The sequence below is a fragment of the Platalea leucorodia genome (assembly GCF_965183815.1).
Source record: "Platalea leucorodia genome assembly, chromosome: Z".
In the NCBI taxonomy this organism is placed as follows: Eukaryota; Metazoa; Chordata; class Aves; order Pelecaniformes; family Threskiornithidae; genus Platalea; species Platalea leucorodia.
In genome coordinates, this window is record NC_138858.1 from 41,163,445 (window position 1) to 41,186,524 (window position 23,080).

Below are 23,080 nucleotides of genomic sequence, written 5' to 3' on the forward strand. Positions count from 1 at the left end.
TTAAGAATTCCAAGTTTATATCACAGAATCCAGCTATCTGTGCAGCAAAGAACGTCTAAAACAAAGAACACTGTAAACAGTTTGTCCAAAGCATCATAGCTCATATTTTATATACACTTAATTTGGACAAGCAAACTGTCCAGCAACATTCACACTAAATTGCAATTTAGTGAAAAGATTCCAAAGTCTTGATGAAGTGACTTCACAAGAGGAGAATCCAGAGATGAGCATTTTTCATAAGCAGAGCTTGTGCTTCTGAGGCTTACAGCGCGATTTTCATAGATGCAAGTTTTTGATTCTTCCTATCTTGAGCCTTTTGCAGGCACTGACAACATAAAATACTGACACTTGGGACAGCCAATAGGGAACTCCTGTGGGAGAGCATTTGGACTTCTTCCTTTTGGTAAAGGACCTAGCTTTCAGAGGTTGAGCTGAAATGTTTGCTTTAAAAAAATACTTCCCCTAGAGCCATGGTACAGAATTATCCATAAAGTACTACTCAGATTTTGGCCTCTGTCTTCTTGGTAGAATCATTGGTGTTTAAATTTAATCCTGCACATTTCCTTTGCTAGGAGGTCTGTGACAATTGTAACATGCAGATGAGTAATTAAAGAATAATAAGAGGTTTGCAAGATGTTGCATAGTGCAGATGCTTCCTGTAGTTCAGTGATTAGTTCTCTGGCAATACCTTTAAAATGTGAACATAGACTATAGGAGATCTGTATTAGATTTGATGAAGTAATGAGAAGTTTCCAAGGAGTGAACCACTATGGAGTCTGTAAACCATTGGCTAGATCCCAAGACAAGCTCTTACAGGAAAACTACCCAGTAACATACTGACTTACCAACCTGACTGGCAGAAACATCATGGCAGGGCTGCTGCCAGTACTCCTGGCTGTGCCCAGGCAATGGCTCGGAGGCAAGGCTGCCACAGCAGCTTGGGCCACCTTCATCAGCATTGCCCCCACAACCAGCTCCCAATGTCTCCAAGAGCCTCAGGAGCAGAGAAAAGCTGACGCGGTTATCTTCCTCCCTCAGATCTCTTTTCTTTGCTATCACTATTGGTTTGAGGCTGCTGATCTAAGGTGCCAATTCTAATGCAAAAGTCTGTGCTTTTGGAGCTGCAACGTTCCCATACTCTGAATGAGTCCTTGTGTTTTCTCCATGTGTAATTAAGAAGTGCCAAGAGCACTTTAAATCCTCAGAGATGGAGTGTTTCTAGATCTTTTTCTTTTTTTGCTTTTGAAAAGCTGTAAAATTACTGAGGAAACTTAAAAGAGAAAAGGAAGAGAGGAGCATTCCCAGTTATGTTATGGTGCAGTCCTTTGGGTTGCTAAGAAATCAGGCTTCCCTCCACAGCAGCAGCCACTCTGGCTTGACCTGTCACTCCCATCTGCAGACTTTTCAAGGAGATGTGGCTGATTTCATTCATGCTGTGAATCTGTGATTTTCAGCAGGTTGGATAAGATGAACCACTACACTCATTTTTAGTTGTAATATGTTCTGTTGCAGATCCTTTCCTGGAGATGAAGTAGCAGACATATTAGTGCTGTTAACTCCACTTTATTACATGTGAGTGTTGCCTGAAGAGACCCAAGGAAGCTCCATTAGAAAGCACTACTTTCAATAACCAAAGCCTGATATATACTAGCATTTCCAGCATTGAGATAAAATGAGACAAGTTCAGAGCCGAATTCATCTCTGCATTTCATTGATGCTACACCACTGATTTCAGTAGCTTTGCCTGTCAGAAACCAAAAGTAAAGTTTGGCCAAATGCAATCCTCACCTAATGTTCTTTCAAAAAATGAAACTAAAATTTGGATATTCCTGAGTTTCCCTCTGAAATTCACTGTCATCTCTACTACAATATTTATTTCCTGCTCTACTGTCTGGCTAAAAATAGTGCAAAATGCCATTAATTCCTAGTACAACTTTTTTTTACATTCTTTTTAGTTATACTTGGTGTGAAGTGTCTTATTTACGGAATATAGACTAAACTGTTCTTAGAGTAAATAATGAACCTCCATGCTGGTAATTCTACCTTGCCATAACAAGGTTACTTATTTTGCATTATTTTGGATATGGGAAACAGCAGAGTTTAACAACAGCAATAGTAATAAATTAAGTGTACTTATTCATTTTTTCTCCAAGTTGGCAATGAACAGCTTTCATCCTAACCAGAATCCCACTGTGCTGAAACCAGTATGATTGCATAGATTATATCTGTTGTATGCAGCCACCACAGCAACCTTATTCTACTCTTACCAGTTAGCAAACCTAGCTAGAGCTCTGTGTTAAAAGAGCAATCAGCGGTATCCCTATATGACTCTGAACTGAGCCTTTCTGCACTGTTCCTTTAGTTTAGCAGGAGTTCTGCTGGGCAAAAACAGAAGCCATTTTGTTATCACATCTCTCTCATAGAAGCAAATGTATTTTTCCAGGTGTTTTACATACAGGTGCTTTTGGTGAGTTATTTTCTTTCCTTTAATCCTCTTTTCCAAGTCTTACTATGAGTTGTTTTTTTTCTTTAAGCAAAGCATTTCCAGTGTAAATCAGTCACAGACTGAAACAGGCAGTATATTAAAATTCACATGACCTATTATTTTTAATTGAATCTTAAATTATCATTCCCTAAGAAGTCAATAGTGAAGAATAATGGGGCAGACATCTTCATTTAGAATCTAAGATTTCCTAAATAATCTTTCAATAAATTAGTCTTCAGTGAGCCAGTGACACTCTTTAATGAGTCACTGACTGCAGTGGGTAGAGGATTATTCCTTAAGTTTTTATAATCTTTCTTAACATTGCTACTCAACTCAGAATAAAGTTGTCGGATAGAAAACTATTTACAGAAACCCTTAGCAAAACAATTAAATTTAAAATAAGAATCAAAAATGCTCCAGCACATCTTTTTTTTCTGTTTTTTCTTTTCTGATCAGAGAACACAGTGCCAGATTTTAGTCATACATTTGGGAAGACATTCTTGATGGTGGCCTTAATTTATTCTTTTTTTTTTAAATTTAACCAATCCAAGAGAGTGCTATTGGGGTCAACTTAGTTTCTAAGTTTGCTGAACCATAGGCATCTCTGTAAGTTAGAAAACTGCCAGTTTAAAATACGTAAACTAAAAGCCCTATAGTAATGTCACCCTCAGTAGCCCAATGGAAAAGGTAATAATTTCATTCAGTGTTATTTTTTGTGTGAGAGAGCAACAAATTAAAACTACTAATCCACTTCACTGAACAATATTTAGCTGAGCTCAGAGGCTTCAATTAACCACAGTTTAGTAAAGGTACTAATCTGTATTAAATGAAAACCTTCAAGGGCTCGAATTGAAACAATACATAAGTAGTAATCAGGAAGTCCTGATAGAGGGGCCTGCTGGGGCAGATAGCTGGAATGTGCTGTGTAATCAAATTCCAGGAGATTTAAACCTAACAACAAAAGTGAAATTGCTCAAGACTTTTTTAAGTAAAAGGTGTTTGGGTTTTGGTTTTTTTCCCCATCACTAGATTTTAATATCCAGCATAGCCACAACTGCATATTCTAAAAAAAATACATTAAAATCCTTATTTCAAAGTCAAGTCAAAACAAGAAAGTAATTTAAAGCTGCTTACATGCCCTCCCTGTGAATGATCCCCATCATACAACTTTGAAAATAGTAAGACTAATCTCCTCAGCGGGGTTTTTTCCATCTCTTTGCTATGAATATTCACTAAACTCAGAAACTCTAATTAGCTGCAATTTGTATGTTTAGTTCTTTCAAGAATCCTCTGGAACGTTGCAAGCTGCACTCAATGTACAATGCTGGAGATCAGCAGTGATTTTTATCCTCAGTCATATGTACATTTGTGTGTATGTAGAATTGAATATCCTTGTAGAGTTCAAGGTGATTAATATTAGCACTGTATTGTCTTTTAACAGCCAATATTTGATTTGTATTAATTTAATGAAAGGCCTATACCAGCTTGCTTTCCAAAGTAGTTTCAGCACAAGGAATAACGGTCTTCAGACATGGTTGTGTTCTGATTTCTGTCACTGCAGCTTTTTGTGCAAGCCTCATATCAAGCAAAAGTAAAAAAAAAAAAAAAAGTAACAAAACAAAACCCTCCAAACCAATTTAATTACTTACTAGAAATGTTCACATCAATCACTTTGTGTCAAGGGACTCAAATTCCAACTGTGATCAGTGGACAGACTGCCAATTTTCCCAGTCTTGCCTGACCCCTCAGCAACACTGAACTCCTTTTTCTTTGTGGGGTGTCAGGGTGGAAATTGTGCTTCCCATACCAGCAGTGTTCATGTTTTACACTCCATGGTTTAAGCTATGTCTTGTGTCACAAGTCTGCTTTCTCTCATATAACTTTCCAAGTAAAAAGAGTAAGCTGTGACCACCCAGCCTGACAAGCTGATAGCACAAGTCATAGCAGTGCTTATTTCCTTGAGCCTAGAGCTTGCAACTGAGGTCAAGAGTGGTTTAAGGAAGTCATTTAGCCTTTATGAGAGAGAAGGAAGAGGGATTGACTAGTCTATAGAAAATATTTCAATACTTCATAGAAAGTTGTTCCACAAAATGTGTCTGTTCACATGAAAATATTTTACTAGGTACTGGAGGAAAAAAGAGAGGATAAGATCTATCAAAAAGGAGAGACGGCTCTCTTGTCTTCATGTTCAAATGCTTTCACAGCAGCTTGCCAGGCTGTTTCCTCTAGCAGTGTAAAAGTTGTAAGTTTAATCCCCTGTGGGTGGATATCATCTATCAACAGCCTTTATCACAACTATGCATTTCAAATTTGGGGGTAGAAAGAGATACAGGGCTCAATCCCAGAGAGTGGGGTTATTGAGTGATGAAGGTTTACAACATTTTGCCTGTGAGTCAGAGTTTCTTTCCAAGGCTTCACCTAGTGTATTCATGCTTGCTGTTTATTTCCAGATTGGTGTAATGGAGATCCCACACACCAATTGTGTTTTATGTTATACATGTATATATACAGTTGCAAGAATTATTGCATATAAGGAACCATGCAACGGCAGCATCATTTTCTTGTTGAGACTGTTTCTGGCAGGTGGTACGTTGAACTAGTACATGAAACAGAATCAGCTAACTGTTGTGGCTAAAAGCACAAGGAAGTACGATAGCAATGTGAAAGCATGGGACTTGTTTTTCTGATTGCTAGGCTCCAGTCTTTCAGATTTTCCAAAGTCATGACACTGTGGGTTGCCCACATAGAAGAATTTACAGGATTTGAGATTTAATGAGGCCCACCCAGGTTCACTGTAAAATTGTAATCCTAATATTAACTCAAGGATTAGAAACGAAACTGTAGGACTGGCTTAATAGTCTTGTTAAGTCAAAGCCAGAATAGGCTGAAAGAAGGCCTTTCAGTAGAGCTTTCAAACATCAAGCAAAGCTAAATCCATAAATTAAAAATGGATGGAAAATCCAGTGAAATAATTTCTATTATATATAATGTAGGTCATAATTATATGTTGATACACATCATGGTTAATATGATTAAATTCTGATATAGATCGCCTTTGAAGTTATTTATTACATACACAAGAATTTAAAATTAAAATCCTGCTTGAGTTTTTATATCATGTCTTTTGCTTGAGGAATTCAGCAGATTGAACCAAGTTTCAGACTTCCTGAGACTAAGGTACTAGCTGATTTTTTTCAACAGTCCTTTTAAAGTAAAACCCTCTGTTCAGATCAAACAAGAAACACTAGAAGCACCTACTTAATTTATATTTCCTGTGACTTTCTTCTTTTCTTAGTCTGTCATTTAATATGAAATTCTGTCTCAAAGCTATTCTTTTCCTTCTATTTTGACCCTGAAGAAAAGTCATATGACTTTATAACATCATATTTGGTGACTGTTATTAAAGAATACTATGTGTTTACTTCTGTTTAAGCCACATGGTTAGGACTAAACATCAGGGAGAAAACAGGAATAATGGATTCATGTGCACAAAAAGAAAAAATCATGCTAAGACTTTTATTACACACATCTTGGAAAAATGTGTGTGCTTTTACATGATACTTGAGTCACAGAACAGGTGGAATAACAATTGCACTTAATAGAACTGATTATGTTCAACTTCCTTTGCCAATTAAGAAAGTGCATGCTGAGGAACAACCTGTGAACTTTCACAGTCCACAGGAAAAAAGACAAATAATTATTGTACACATGGAACTATATGACAAAAAATATCTTGCATCATGCACTTATCTACAATTGGGTAGAATTTAAGTGAAAATTTAAGTGAAAGAATTATGCAGTTTTTAATTTTATCTGTGTGAAATTTTCCCTTTTTCAGAATGGTATAAGGCTCTTCGATTAGATAGTCTGACTGCTTTTATCTGAAAGGGGGGAAGAGTTGATAGCAATAGTGATCTTTATTTTTTAATTGAAGTTGAATCAGTATAGACTGTTGTCAGAAAGAAGGAAAAAACAATGTTTCATTGCCAAGGGAAGTAAAGGAGCAGTGATCAACACTGGAACATACAACCTGGATGAAAAAGATTTAAGTGTGACAAAGGTGTTCAAGTTCTCAAGTGTAGTTATGATTCTAACTGAGTCAAAAATACTAGAAAGATAATGAAAATTCTTTGGCATAAAAAAAATAATGCCTTGTCTCTTGACCCTGACAGATAAGTGCATGACATGGAATACTTATGGGCTAAATAAGATCAGAAAACTATAAACATGCTGCTAGTTTTTGCATGACTGATTTTTACATTGATGCAGCAATGTAGGTCACAAAATAATATTTAATCTGAACCTTTTTTTAAAAAATATTGAAATACATAACGCTATAAACATTCGGTGAAGAAATATACCTAAAAACAGAGGTACAAAATGTTTGTAGTTCTGTGAGGGACTGTCTAACTATTTCAGATTGCTGAACTATGACATTTTAAGTATGCTGCTTGCATGATTACATAATTACACATGCTTCTCCCATTACAGCATTGTATGTTCAAAGCATAAGCAAAGTGCATAAAAACAGTTTCTTGTACTGTTCACAATATCTGAATTAGGGTTTATCTGACAGTGTTTCAAATTGATCATTCACTCCAATGGGTTCATAAATGCTCGTATTCTCTAGATGTTTCAACTTCTTCACTCACAGTTATGCAAATATGCTGTAAGTATTACAATAAAACTATATTTTTATAAGGAAAATGTATGTATAGATATTACTATACTCTTGATTAATTCAGGAATTCAATCATTATGTTATACTTTAGTTGTATTTTTCTTATTTACTTATTCCTGGACTGAAACACTGCAATAGGTGAACAACTGAAACTTTTTTATTATTTTTCAGGAAAATCAAATGTCAACAATCTCTGGGTACTTAACAGAAAAAAAAAATATGCTAACTATACAGCTAAGCCTAGATTATAATAGTGCCAAAATATTATAATGCCAAAATCCCTAGGAAATAAAATACTATAATGCCAAACTTCATAGCAGTGTTTCTGATATTTTCCATTGTATTGTGTCAGACAAGACAGAGAACAAAGGTCTGCACTGGGAGGAGAGGAATAGCTGCTCATGCAGTGGTATGGAAGGATCCAAACCTTCCAAAGTGGGGTTTTGGAGGAAAGAGCTGCCATACCCTGGGCTGCAGGAGTCACTGTGGAGGCTGGAGGGCTGGTCTCTCTTCCCGTGCCCACCTCAGTGGTGGTTCGAGCTTCTTCCTGGAAGTGCATCTTCTGTCTTTGTTCTGACCAGACATGGGCAAGCAGAAGCAACAAAAGTGAAAAGAAAGCATTTACCTTTTGTAATGCATTATATGGCTGAATGCTTTCCCATTACCTCTTAGTGCAAATGTCAGAGTAATAGCTGTGACTTGGATGTAAGCTCTCAAGCCTAAACTTGTCTTTACTTCCTCTGTCCAGTTTCATGTTTCGTGAAAGGCAACTGTGAGTCAATGTCAAAAAGCCATTTTGACCTAATCTGTTGAGAAATGTTTTCCTTAGCTCAATTTGACATCAGTATCAAGGCTTGCTAGCATTTTACTAAGTTTGGTTTCAAGTGGTATGTCACTGGCATCATTTATTAAACTCGTCCCTTTATTTAAGAGTTAGCTAAAGTAGTATATTTGGTTTCAGTTCAACATATCACTGAAATCAAAGCTCACAACAGATCACATAATAAAAAATGACATCTGAAACAAAAAAATATTGGAGCTATTCTTTATAATGTCATTTAAATGGCAAATTAGAGAGAACAATATTGTTGTAACTTCATTCAGAATACTTCCACCATCTCTTCACAAGAACATATATAAACAAGCTAATGCTGAAAGCTCTGTTGTCAATGCCACAATTTGACTATCAGACTCTAAATGATACATGGGGCTTGACACATGCCTAAAACATATCTCTCCATTATTTGATGTTTCCTAGGGGAGAAATCAGTAAAATCTGGTGCATAAAGTACTGGGAAAAGAAAAGTAAGAAACACAGGTTAGAGGATAGAAAAAGAAATAGCTGCATACATATAGAATCTGTGCACTTTAGTACCCATGTTTTCTATACTAAGGCTGGCAAGAGTAGGCCAGGAGGGCACCCTTCCTACCTTCCAGCAGTCTGCACACGTTGATGAATCTGACATGAAGGTAGTTACAAGAATAGCTTAGAGATCCTGGCTGAAGTTTTGCCAAAATCTTGGGACTAAGTTCTCTGTCTGGCATGGTGTGTTTACAGCCTGGAACCCATGTTTTACTGCTATGTTTTGGTGTGGTTAGTGTTCTAAACGGTTTCCAATACCAGTGCTGATTGTGGATTTCTGTGCATGGAGGTTGCAGTGACCATCTCTTCTCTGTACAGGATTTTGTGTGATATCCAGCAAAATCTTTCAAAAAGTGAATAACTTCTGTTGGTAGTACCTCATCACAGCAGAGGACATGCCTTGCAGCTGTGTTATAAAGATGAATTCCATAGATTCTTCCATATTGTTCTCCAGACTAGAGCAGTTTTAAGTTAGTGCCAGAGTTCAGTGAATTAGAGAAAGCCACGGTTTGCTGGCAATTGCTGTCCCATGATAATGGTTTCTCTGAAAGTCTGTTCTGAGTGTTGTAGTCATTTCAGCCCTCTGGGGATGTCTGCTGTGCACTAGAGCTTTGGAGTCTTAACGTGATTCAAGCAGTGTGTTTTCAGTCTCTTTCCCACGCCTCCTTCTGGTGTCCATTCATATACCCAAAGACTTTCTTTTTTACCAGGCTGGACATAAAAGGTGAAGAAACTACAAAATTGCTTTCACATTGACAGGTTCATCATGCCAGCTTTCCCATAAAAAGAAACCATGTTAATAAGTTTTGTTTCTCTTGAAAATTTTGGACCTTTTTTCTTTCATAGTGAAAATGATTGATGCAAATCCTCTGTGCTATCTTTGGAGTGTTACTATGCCCTGTCTTGTGAACTAGTCATCTATAATTACTACTCCCACATTCTTCTGTCCCTCTCCATCCCAATAGTGATCACTTGATTTGGCAGCTGTTTGCACTTTTATATAATGAATTAAGAAAATCTTTTTTTATGAAGCTTTTAACAGAGACATTTGGAAAAATAGGCATGGACCTTGCATTAGTAGTGAAAAAAAGGAGGAGAAAATATGTGCCTATTTGGGGGAATCATCTACTATGAGCAAGTTTCTTTCAATTTATGCTTTGGAATTCTAATGTAATTTTGTATCTCACCAGATTCTAATTATTCCTTAATGTGTTAAATATTTAGCCATTGCATTTTCTGAAATGTATCTTTTGTAGTTTCTTTCCTTGCAGAAATCCCTGTCCTGCTACTTCTGCAGTGAAGGTCCACTACTCTACACAGTTGTACTTTAAGACAAAAATGAGAAACTGGACAGACAGTCCCAGTTTATGTCTAACAACTTTAAACATCTCAAAAAATGTCATATCAGTCCAGCATATCTCATAGCAAACTTACAGGGCTAGCTTTGTTTTCTCTTTAAAATACAGACCATATAAATAAATTTCCATTGGAGAATGAAAAAAACCATGAGTATCAACCTGAAGTATTTCCATAATATTTTATCCCTGCTTCCTGTGAGATGTTGGTATACCAGATTGGGCCATGTACAAAAAAATAGGTATGTTTACAATTTTCTCTGTGCCTGTAAAAAGCTACAGCTATGAAGACCTGACAGAAAGAATATCTGCTTCCAGATGTCTCTTGGTTGCAGCTAAAGTCCTTAAAATTATTAGTCCAAAGAGATAATTGGATTTAGACTGTGTTGTTAAATCCTATGTGATTTGAAATTAGTTCAATTTTTTCTAAGTTAATAATGCAAATTCCACTTGACCCTGTCTACTTAATAATGTGACATAATCAGAAATCATAACATGTTTCATTCCAATATATCCAACTTGGGCAGTGATTATCAGCAGAAGAAATCACAGTGCTGTTAGTTTATTCCATATCAGACAACTGACATTATCAGGTCTGAACAATAAGGGCTCATATAGTTCAAAATCACATAGTTCCAAAATGCCAACAAAAAAACAGAATGAATTTCCCCTTATGACACAGAAAATCTAAGAAGCATCACAGCTACACCAGACTGTGCTGTCAGGGTGAGAGATGCTTCTCCTTGGATTTTTTTTGTTCTGTGTCTATTTTGTGACAGTGTTTGTGCAGGGAGCTGCCATGGCTGTTCATCCCACCAGGAGCCCAACTCTTACTCCCTCATGGTGTGCCAAGCAAATGGAAGAGGGGAGTTATCAACCGGACAATGCAGAGGATGCAGCATCATGCTTGCCCTTGGTTTGGTGAACGAAGGTTGTTTCAAACAGGATGACCCATAGGAGATACCTAGATGCAAGGAGTCTCCAGCAGAAGACAAGCGAGGAGATGGTGAAGAAGAACAGACGGGTGTAGAGAGGAAAAAGGATGTTGCCTTCCTCAAAAGAAACATCCTCCGGTGTTTTGCCTTCTGGGTGTTACAGCGGGCAGACTGATTTTTTGCCTTCTTCAGCTAAGGGAAGTTTCCCTTCTTTTACATCTCAGAAAACGATGAGTTTGGCTCAGCAGAAGAGGAGGGAGACAAAAGAGCTGATCAGCAATGTTGTCTCATCTCTTATAACCGCCTTTTCTCTTGTTCCATTTCTCCAAAACGGTATCTGGAGGAAGGCTAGAGGGTCGTGAAACCAGGACCTCAACCAAGGCATTCTAGCAAAGGATGCCTGTGGGTCTGCATTATGCAAGGGGCTCAAGAGGGACTTGTGAATAACTTCAGGGCTGGAAGATGAGATGAAATGTGAACAAACAGTGGCATATAATTGGTCCATTTGAATGTTTAGGCTTGGGGAACGTCTGGAATCCCCATTCCTTCAGGCCCTTTCATACAATCATGTACAATTTAATTTTAATTGCTTCATCAACTCAACACCCACACAGTGGCTAGCAAAACCACCTCACTCTAATGAAAGAGCAGACAATGTTATAGCTGTCATACATTTGTGGGGTAGAATGAGCAATTTACAAATCAAGTCGTTCAGACCAAAATTAGATTCAGTGCAAAACTCCTACGTGTGCATTTTACCCTCACGATTTTTTATTAGAAAGCAATGAGATCTCTCCTAATGTGAAAGTTATTTTCTTTCCTTAATTTGAGGAGTTAAGAATAATGTTACCCTTTTTTAAAGCCAAAAACAAGTTTACTGGTTTAAAAGATAAATAGTCTGCCAGTGCTGAATGGCAGAAAAATATTTCCTGTATATTCTACTTTCCAGTTATGTATGTGCACATCTAGACTTCTGTGATACCATGTTTCATTATGATTTGTTAAGCTACATTTGACATGAATTAGAACTTCATATAGGTGTATTGCTGTTCTGTCAGATTTTGATTAAAACAGCTTGATTTTTATAGCAGTACTTTGCAATTAGTGTTATAAATTCTTTACTGCAGTGGAGTGAACTATTGGGGTTATGCTAGATACTTTTATGAAAGTATTACCACAGTGGTCAGCAGTGGTGGTAGAGAAACCCAAATCAATTTTTATAGGAATTGTTAGGAAAGGAATAGATATCAAAACAGTGAATGACTGCTTGCCACAATACCAATCTGTAGTTCATCTTTGGTGCACAGTTCTGGTTCCTCCCAGAAGGAAGGATAAAATTAACTGGAAAAGGTTTGGAGAAGGGCAGCAAGGATGATAAAAGGTAACAAATGGTTTCTATGAGAGGAAATACTTGGTAAATGTTTAATCTGTGTGGGAAAAAATAATTAAGAACGTATCTTGAAAACCATGACTGGTATGAAAAGGATGGATGGGAATTGACTGTTCACTGCCTGTCTCAGTAATAAACATCATGGGAAAGTATGAGGAGTCGTGTTCAAAACAAACAGAAGGAACTGATTCCCCCTGCAGCAGGGAGAAGGATGTTAAGGATGCTGAAAGTTTGCATGAAATCAGCAGCCAAGTTTGTGGAGGAAAGCCCATGGAGCATTACAGTACGTGTAGAAACCACAACGATGCAGGAAGTCCATGAGCAGAAAATAGCTGGTGTCTGAGAAACTATTAGGAAAAAGCATTATATACATTTGACATGTTTTTCCTTTTCTCTAGCACCTATTTATGGCACTTGTAGAAACAGGACAGTGGGCTAGATTAACCCCTCATCTGATCAAGTAGGGCTTTCTTGCTAGAAAAGGTTTATTTGCTTATTTAAACAACTTTAACCTCACAGCAGGTTTGATGAAATCATAAATATTTCCCTAAAGAAATATCATGAATGAAGTCAATAGGCTTAGTTCTTCCCCTCATATGCCAGTACCCATAAGAAGGAAATAGAGGAACTTCTTGAAAGTGTTCTTTACAATATATCCTTCATTTTAATGAGCTTCTCTTTAAAATTTTCCCCTTGCACTTCTGTTGATCTTGAGGAGGTCTGTAGGAGCCTGGATGTCTACACCAGTTCTTTGATCTAATAATTCTCCCTGGTTCTTTTTGAAATGTCTGTTAATCTTTCCAGTTGATTTATCAATAACATGGATAATAATGACTGGTCACATATGTTAGATCTATATAATGTTTTGAAACTATATAAAGCATAAATACAAATTTGCATAGCAGCATTAACAGAGACATAAAATTTTCATTTCTGTTACCTTGCAGTAAGAAAAATGACAGATATAATGCTTAAAATCATGGACTATTGAGTGAAAAGTTCCCAATTATTTTCAAATTACTCTATTTCTTCTAAGTAAAGTATAAAAATTACATCTGGTAAACAATGCTAACAGATAACTTCTGTAACGTACTATAGTAATAAATTACTGCATTCTATGCCCTCCTACTCTATACTGAATACAGCTTGATTTTCAAGACAATTCAACATTGTTCTTGGAACAATTCTGATGATAAAGTGTGTGGGAAATCAGTTAGAAGAAGAACAAAATGTAGAGAAGTACAAGTCTAGTGGGTAAAGGCCTGATGGCCAGCCTCAAAGATGCTGCTAGTAATAAAGGTCTGTTAGAAAATGAAACATTTTGGGACTGTCTAATGATCCCTGTCTTAATGTCCAGAGAGGTCAATTCCTAATGCTTCAAGCAAGACATAAAAGTGCTTATAATGCTTATAATTGGGCAATGCTGCAAGGAGAGGTAGAAATTTGGTTTAAGTGCACCTAGTAATAAAGTTATATTGAAGCATTGCCATCCTTTGTACTAATCTAGCTATAGAAGCTTACAGATACAGGGTCTTTACTTGGAGACAGTGGGATTTGCAAAAGTGCCCATTTGATTAAGGAACACTAATCGCATCAGCTTGCAATAGCACTGATGCAGTTCAGTCACCAGATGCTCCTGCAAATCCTATCTGTAATTTGCTTCAGTAATACTCCATTGCCTGTCCAGCTGCTCTGCCCAGCTGCAAGGTAGAGAAAGGCTTTTAACAACACCTCTCTTGCCCCAGTGAAACCTGTCTTGTAACCGGGATACTTGGAGATAAAGTTGGGAAGCAGAGGGCTAGAACTCCCTCTGTTCTGCTCTGCCACTGAAATTGCAGGTTTCTAAAACTGTCACTCTTGGTGCTCTTGTTAAAATAATGTTAATTCAGAGGTCAGCGGTTAAGCATTCCAGCTACAAAACATGTTAGAATCTGCCAGAATTTATCTTCCCAAAAAATTTCTCTTCTTGAGTAATTTTTAATATTTGCTCTCCTCTTTTATGAGGAGTCAGTACTGAGCTCATTGCTAACTACTATTTGAGAGTTTGTTTCATTAACAGTGAGCTGGGTTGAAAATGTAAATAATGTGTATGTTTGTAGCAGTAAGTGTGCTGCATCCACCTCTCTGAAAGCACTATTTTGCAGTTGCACCATATTTAAAAGAACAGCTATCTCTGCTTATTGGCTGTTTCTTTATTACTCCTCAAAATATAGGAGTATCTATGGCATTGGCAGTTTTATTGCCAGAGAGCCATAACATTAACACATCTTTAAATGAACTATGGCAAAGACAGTTGTAATTTCCTGTAGCATCACTGGCATGTGCCAACTCTAAGTCCCTATCTATAGAACATCCTTCACAGTGCCACCGGGTGACATACACGAATGAGTATAACTGTTATTGGTTGTGTTGATTTCTTAAGATGAAAGATGTGGGTTCTGCCCCAGGTTACTTTGCAAGCTGAAACCTGAATCCAGGAACAATCTCCAGAATCTTGTCAAGTCCAAGTACTGAAGTTTCACTTCCAAGTCAGATTTGGATTTTTCATCAGTCATCTCAGTCATGTGAAATCTTTCCTTTCCTCCCCTCACTCTTTCTCCACCCTCTCCACCAAACCAAATTCCTTTGCGTTAAAATGCAAGCAGTCTTTTCCTGCTGACTCCCCAGTCATATTATTTACCTCATTGAGCTGCTTACTAGCTGCTCTCCTGACACTGCAGCTTTCTCTACCTTTGCTGTTCTCCACAGACCATCTTTGGTCTGATCCTGCGCTAAAGAGGTCTTACAAGATGTGCACATGGTCTCTAATGCTCTGAACTGTGTGGTAGAGAAATCTCACAGATCGTAGCTTTGCTGGAACAGAGTGGGTGTATATATAGGCATACAGAGTGTGTATATGCATGCATACAGAGTGTGTATATGCACATACTTCGTATATACATTACATATGAAATACATATATGTATTTTACACAAAAAACTCAGGAAACCAAGAGAGAAAAATCATCTCATGGATTAGCCAGCCTAGCAGAAGCTTCTCAACATGTTTGACGGTATAAGAAGTTTAGAAATTATGCATATGCTCAGCCTTGCACATGCTGGGCCCATCAGAGCTCATGTACATGCAGAATAGTTTAGTGCTTGTGTATTCATCAGTGCCAAGGGTGAACAGAATGTTTTCCATGCATTAGATGCAGCTGTATTGAAAAGGCAAGGAGGGTATGTATGCATATGTAGGAGTAGAGAGGAATTTATCCAAACTTGGGGGGGGGAGAGGGTGTAAAAATATTTTATATTTTAAAAACTCTTGAAGTAAGTAATTGAACACATGTAATTGCTATGTACTAAAAAAATCTAACTGTTGTTCACGTGAAAAGGTTGTTCTTCAGTGTTGATATCAAGAGGGTACAGTAAAGTAGTTCCCAAATTCGTAAACATTCAAGTTGTGTTTTAAGTTGCTAACTTTTAATTAAGCTGAAAACAATGCAGTTGCTTGTCTCTGAAAGACAAAGGTTTATGTTTATGACTTTCTGAAAAGTTACATTCACTACAGTACAGCAACTGTGGTTAGAAACAGTGACAAACACCAGCTTCTCTGGAAAAAAGCCATCGTTGATTAATTGCAATGTATTTCAACTCTGTATAGGTTTCTCACAGTTACCCAATAAACACACTGGTTTCATTCTTCGGAGATTAACAATCTCTCCTGTGTGCTCAGGTTCTTTCCAGTTTAGTACACTGTTTCTTTTGAAGGATTTGTTTTCCTGGGTTGAATTTAAGAACTCAGAGCACCTTATCACACTTTCACAAGCTTGCTCTCTAAGGGGGAAAGAAGAGGGGGGAAAAAAGCCCATCAAGGCTTGTGCCAGTTAAATCCAAGCTCTCAGGGGATTTGTTTTTCTTTTGGCGTCAGATTAGATGTTCAAACCAAGCGGTGTTGTGGGGCTGCGGGTGAGTGTCCACCGAACCCTTAACAAGGCTAATCCCACAGCAGCACATTCCAAGCAGCTAATGGGTGTAAGGGCTTCGCTTGCTCTCACATCTCTGCACTGCGGATTGACTGTGTGCCCTGTTAGGGGGGCAGTCGTGGATGTGTTATTAGCGATGACCAGCAGCAGGGAAATTGGACAGCAGAGTTTGCTCTGGGACAGACTTAAACGCCAAGTTTGATGCTCAGGTAAAGAAGAGGGAGAAAAAATGTTCTTGGTGGGATTTTGCAGCTAGGTTAATAGAGAGACTTAACCTAGAGATCTAAGCTATGAATAAACTGAATCCAAGTATAAGCATGGCATGTACTTTAGGAATTCACTGTGGACTTTAAATTGTCTTATGAATTGGTACGGAAGGAGTGTTTATTAAATAAGAGAAAGAAGATAAGTTTCTTGCTCTACTGTTCTTGAAAATACTTTGCTATACTTTCCAAACTTTTTACTACTTTATTACTTCACATTATAAACAAGAGTTTAATGCAGTCTGTTTTGTTATGAATGTGTTGATTTCCTCAAGTTGTTCTAATTTTTTTATGGAGACTCTACAGCAAGTAACATAATTTATTATACCTCTGAACCTTGTATTTCATTGCAAACGGTCTCTGTCACAGAAAGATAACTGGCATGGGGCAGTGAAACCAGGTGCTTTCTTTTTAGTTTGGAAGGACAAGGAATTATGAAATGAGTAAATCATGTATTTTGGCATTATGACTCTGTAAGGCACGATAGTATATTGTTTGAGATCTAAAAGCTGGAAAGTCTTTTTTTGTGATGTGAATAAAGGACTTTTAAAATCAGACTATTATTTTTGCAATACTACATTTGAGGAAATATGATGAAAATTCAAATGCAAATTATTATTATATTTAACATAGCCGTGATTCTTTTCTAGTTGCAAAGACGGTATGAAAAAAGAGTAGGAAAACAAATTTTAAGTGTCAGTTTCTCGGTTTTTGAAACCTGCTTGTATGCCTAAAGAAAAAAGTTTTCGCTGAAGTACCTGTTATGGCACCTTTTTGTATGGGATCTTGAGGCTTAGAGAAATTGAATTAGTGGCCATCTTTAGAAAAGATATATGTAGTAAGTAAGGTCTATGTAGTAAGTAAATTCACCAAGGTAAATTGTTTGTAGAAAAGTATATACAATTTATGAAATTTAATAAAGGATATTTTTTACGGAGTCTTGGCAACGTGAATGATAATCATATGCCATGTAAGCTCTGCAGTAGGAGCTGATTTTGGATGCCAAGAAGAAAAGTTGTCTTATAAAAGCTTTTCCTGCTTTCTAGAGAGGATAAAGGATATTGCAGGCATGTATTTAGTGTTAAAACAAACAAGCATGAAGATAAATTTGGCATTATTCTGTAAGTGTTCCTTTTTTGTCAAAAAGTTACTGTATATATATATACAACAAAGGGGATTCAGAAATCTGCAACTTATTAGTTTGTGTCTTCTTAAGGCAATATAGAAAGCTTGTGTAGTCTTGGAGCTTGAAGGGGAGAAATTTCAAGAATGTGTGGTCCATACAGTGAAGTATTTAATTTCAAATGTTAGCATTGCAATACCTGAATAATAATTGTAACTTCCTTTCTTTCTCTACAACACTCAACAAAAACAAAACCCCTAGTCTTCCCATGTAGTTTAGTTTCAAAAGTTCTGCAGTAAGAGGGTCAAATGAAGTTCGTAAAGTTCACTCTGGATGCCTTGACAGTTCTAGAAAGTTAGTTTATAAAAAGCCTTTCTTTGCCTGAAAAGACTACTAAATAGAGAAATTACTCAACTCTGGACTAGACTTCTAAGGTGATTTGACCATATAATATACAATGTCATGATGATGATGATTATTATTATTGCCTGCATCATAGGCTTGTAAACATTTAGAAGTTATAATAAATTAGAACTTCAAGGTAATCTCTTCTATGTAAAGTAAAACTTTTTTATATTTTTCAGAATTTCTATTTAACTGTCTTTTGCTTAAACATGAAACAAACCTTGCCCCACATTCTATAATACATTAACTTTCTCTTGCTACAGTACGGAAGAACAATCAAATACAGTTCTATTTAAAGTTTTTTAATAGACTTTTCTTTTTCCTGACTGTAAAAGTCATGTTAGGGTGTCTGCCATTCCTACAAAATATGAAGTTTAGCCAGTTTTTCAAATAAAAATGCAAATAGAGCAAAGATAAAATATTGCTACATAAGTGACCACTAGATCCAATGCAGGATTATCTTCTGTGAAAAAAGGCAAAATAATAACTTTTTATGTACTGAGAGTGATAAGTAATGAATGTAGCTAGAAATTCTTATTATGGTACTTTATACTAGTGACATTCATTGACTCCAAGACATTTCCACAGTTCACAATGATTTTCAAAAGTCCCACAAACACAGGCTTCTGAGTTTAAACATGAAAAACAGGATGCAGATTGAGTTGACAAAAAGGTAACATTAGATAGTTAGTAAGGTAGCATTAGTTACAAAAGGTAATAGACAGGTTAACTATCTAACCTTACATAGTAAAAGGTAACATTAGTTAGGTAATGTTATAAAGGCAATTTCATATTTTCTCTTTTTATAGAGACAAGATGCTCAGATTTCCTTTAAATTATCTAAAGCTCATTTCACATTACTTAATTCTCAGATAACTTTGTCATAGGTCATAGTTTATAGTTCTGTTTATTCTGTGCAATTAAATAGGTAATTTTATTATTTAAATATATTTTATAATTTTTTTCTGTTTGAAATGAATTTTTGTAGGGAAGTTTCAACTTATCTCCTTATTACATGAAATAATTGAATTCTGTCTGGGGGAAATCTTTTAGAGAGCTTGCCAGAATTCATATTATATGGAGTGAGGACTGTCTAGATAATTAAAAAGATTTCAGAACTCTGGAAGTCCCTTGGTTGTTGTTTTGGGTTTTTTTCTTTCCTACCCATCTATCATTCTTTTAAAAAAGATCTCTTGTGTATCTGAAAATTAAGACTACACTGAGGGAAATTGATTTCCTGCAAATATGTGGGGGAAGATCTTGGGTATTATGAACAGGCATAGCTTCCTTGAACTCAGTCAGTTTTAGAGGTTACATCAGCTGGTCATCTGACTCTTAATGTATCAAAGTTTTTTGTGTTTCATTTCAGAAACAGAGCTTCCTTTTTTTTTTTTTTTTTTTTTTTTTAATTAAGGTGTCCACATATGAAACTATATTTTCTGGCTCCATTGTAAACAGCACTCTCAGTACTTATATAAAAAATTGCGTTGGAATCATGGTGTTATAGGTTTTATTGTGAGATATTTATTTTCATTTCTGAGATTTTTTTTTTTAAATTAGAGCTGACTTAATTGTATCACTAAAATGGAAATAGATTTTTTAAAGTGTTTTTAATGAATAGGTGTGTTTTTTCTTTATCATGCAGAAAACTTCACAGTTTGAATTCATTCTTCTCCAGTGATTCCTGCTATGAGAATATAGATGACAGCATCAAAGTCATCTGGCTAGTGAATATGAAAACAGTCTTAAGAGCTTGTGTTGGGTGCTTAGCTCTAGAAGGGAACCATAGTTCTAATGGAAAATGTTTGCTCTGTGCAAAATGTGCACTCCATATCTGCAAAGTCAGTGAAGTTTTCTTTTATGTTTGAAGTTTCTCTACAGTTGTACTGTAAGTTGTGTTTAATAAGCAAACAAAGATCACAGCATTTCCTTTCTCTTTTTTAGGCACAGAAATCATGGATAGAAAGAGCATTTTACAAGAGAGAATGTGTTCATATCATACCCAGCACCAAAGACCCCCATAGGTAATTGCATGCTACTTGTATGAAAAATGAAAGTCAATTACAAGAAAATGTCTCTCTATGTGTGTGTATACATATGTATATGGATACAAATAGTTTGTAAAGACTTATTTGATCAGAAGTTGATTGAATTACCTCTGGAGTAATGGATTCCTATGGGCACTGTTTGTTTACATTTCAAAACTTATTTCATCAAAAAAAAAGATAAATCAAAGGTAGATCAGCATCTATGTTTAATTTCCATATCTTCTTAGTTCAATATTCAGCGCTTTGAATATTTACCTAAATTAGATGCATGTCTGCATGACATACAATATTGTCAAATATTGTGTGCATGACATACAATATTGTAAAAGAAAATAACTGCAGTGAACTACCAATCTAAAATATGTGCTAGTCCATGCAAAAGCTGATTATTTGGCCTGATGTCATCTGAAGACAGTAGAAAATGTTCTTTAACTTCATTTTGTACATATTTAGAACAAAGCATGATTTTATTGAAATATAGGAGAGTCCAAAGTAAACAAGAGCATAGAAAGAGAAGGTACTATCTGTACGATATTGCTTCCACAAGTAGAGGCTTTAGATAGCAGGAAAGTGGTCAGCAGAGTTGAAAAGGTTTTTTTTTTTGTAGATTTGTAGGCCGTTTTCTTAAGATTTGTAGGCCGTTTAAGATCGTTTGTTTCCCAATTTGGTTTATACATGCACGTGACTCAAGTTTTCTCTTTGTTTAATGCCATAGGTGTTGCTGTGGGCGTCTAATAGGTCAACATGTTGGACTGACTCCAAGCATCTCTGTTATTCAGAATGAGAAAAATGAAAGCAGGCTTACCCGCAATGACATCCAGTCGGAGAAGTGGTCCATCAGCAAGCACACGCAGCTCAGCCCGACGGACGCTTTTGGAACCATTGAGTTCCAAGGAGGAGGCCACTCCAATAAAGCCATGGTAACCATGTTTTTCTCTTAGATAAATAATGCTGCTAGATCAAAAAAGACATTCATAAAGATTAAACAGCATTCTTTCTTAACTTCATTTTAAAGTATTATTTTGTGTAAGATTGTACCATACGTTTTTATGTATCATGTGCCAAAGAACTGGTGAACAGAATTAACTCTAAAAGCCAGAGTGCAGCATAAGAGGGGCTACCTTTATGAAGACTGAAGACCTGTTAATGTGCTGCTATCTCGATTTTCTTCCAATGGCTAGCCATCCCTCTTTTTCTGAATAACTTTAGAATTCAACTATGGTTTCCCCATTGCTGGGTGTGTCTGCAAGGCTGACAAATTTGAAATATACCAAATTTCTTTTAATATTCCTCCAGACGTGTATCGGAGGATAGACCAGTTAGTCTTATTGGTTCGTACTTCAATGAAATGAGAGGCCTAGTAAGTGTCTAAGCTAGGAACTGGGAAATCCCTATTCTGCCACAGATTTCCTTGAGCAAGTCACTTAATCACAATACAATGCTACGGAGCGATACCTAATTATATTAATCTGAAGGTATTGCTCCACTAAGTTGGAGAGATGTTTCCAGAACCCACACTAACCCATGCATGTATTTCTTCTATGTGGCATTACATGAAAGGAAGAATCTCTCTGGCTCTATCTAAACTGCAGAACCTGGAACTTTGAGAATGAAAGATGAGTGTGTCCCTAGCATATCGTGGCCAAGACACTGCTTTGGACAGCAGTGAGGGCAGAAGCAGAACCCCTGGGCACTTTGCAGAATAACCTGCCCAGCAACCCAGTACCATCTTCTTTGCCTGAATACTTCCCAACAGGTCTCTCAAATCTGTCATGGTAGATGATTAGGTGTATTAGAGACAATGAAGAGCTCAGGTACTATGCTAGCAGGAGCCAGATATTTCCCTCAGATGGATACATAGGTGCTGGAGATTGAATGATTATTTGAGTGGATGGTTCTGTTTGCCCAGATGGATGGCTTCTCTTGATAGAGACCAGAAAACACTTTTGCACCAAGAAACAGATAGAAAATTAGGTCATTTCTGTGAGAGTATCACAGCCATCTTATGTTCACTTGATAACCAATCGCCTAAAAATCTGCCAGGCCATCACTAGAGAGACTCTGATTCAGTAAATAACATTTGTTTAGTGTGAATAAATTGACACCTCCCTCAACACTGAAATGAACCAAACCATGTTGTTGGTATCTTCACAAGGAGTGGGAACAAAACAGAATGCTTTTCACCAAAACTGAGAAAGATTCAGAGATATAGTAACTGTCATGCTATTAACCATATATGGATACTTTGCATTAAATCTGTCTTTATGAGAACAGGTAATCACTAGAGCTTTTTGAGTGATGTCCTTGAGTATCAGTATAAAGCAATAAACTGCCTTGCCCAGACAAAAGTAGTCTTTGGCAGCTAAGAAATGATGAAGGGTTTAGGGAAGCTGTTGATACCAATTTCTCTAGAGAATTTCTGGTCTTTGTTGGGATTCTGGTGTCCTGGCACAGTGCAGTAAGAGAACAGGAGATGCTCCAAGGTATATGCTGTGTGTTCAAAGAAATAGACTTGAAGTGAAACTGGGGAGATAAAATTGGAAGTCAACATGAAGGAAAGAAAAATCTTGTCACAGAGTGCAGTCAGGAATGAATCCATGAAGAATTTAGAAAAAAAGAAGACAAAAAGGGATTAAAAATCTGAGAGACCCAAATAACAAGTTAAAACTTAGGGATGAATACAGACGAAACATTTATTGCTGGAAAAACTCTGGATTTATTTTGACAGTGCTAGAATCAGGAAGATAGTTGCATCTGCCATCTACTCATAGTCATTAAACCCCACCTGAAACATGGGAACTACCAAATTCTTCATTAATTAAATACGTCTATCAAACCTCCAGAAATTCAGTCATCCTGCTAGTGGGAAAAGTGCTTCAAATTAAACAATGCAGTAAATGTCTCTTTAATGGATGTCCTGCTTGGTTACCACCAATGAGAAAAATATATTTCTTATGACAAAAACACAAATAAGGAGGTTTTCATAACCAATAATTGTGCATTTTTTTATAAACGGAAACAAAATAAAGAGCTTTGTTGTATTATGGTGTCTTTGTCACTGAAAA

General features: G+C 36.6%; 1 protein-coding gene across 2 annotated transcripts in view; it reads left to right on the forward strand.

Annotated features, from left to right (window-relative positions):
- Positions 1–23,080, forward strand: part of TRPM3 (transient receptor potential cation channel subfamily M member 3) — a gene marked incomplete at both ends in the record, with an annotated part of 429,209 nt that overhangs the window by 265,448 nt on the left and 140,681 nt on the right. For both annotated transcript variants that reach the window (XM_082335729.1, XM_082335730.1), the window contains 2 exons: positions 19,912–19,991; positions 20,731–20,935. In XM_082335729.1, the coding sequence (XP_082191855.1) occupies positions 19,912–19,991; positions 20,731–20,935 (285 nt within the window). The remainder of the gene's footprint in view (positions 1–19,911; positions 19,992–20,730; positions 20,936–23,080) is intronic.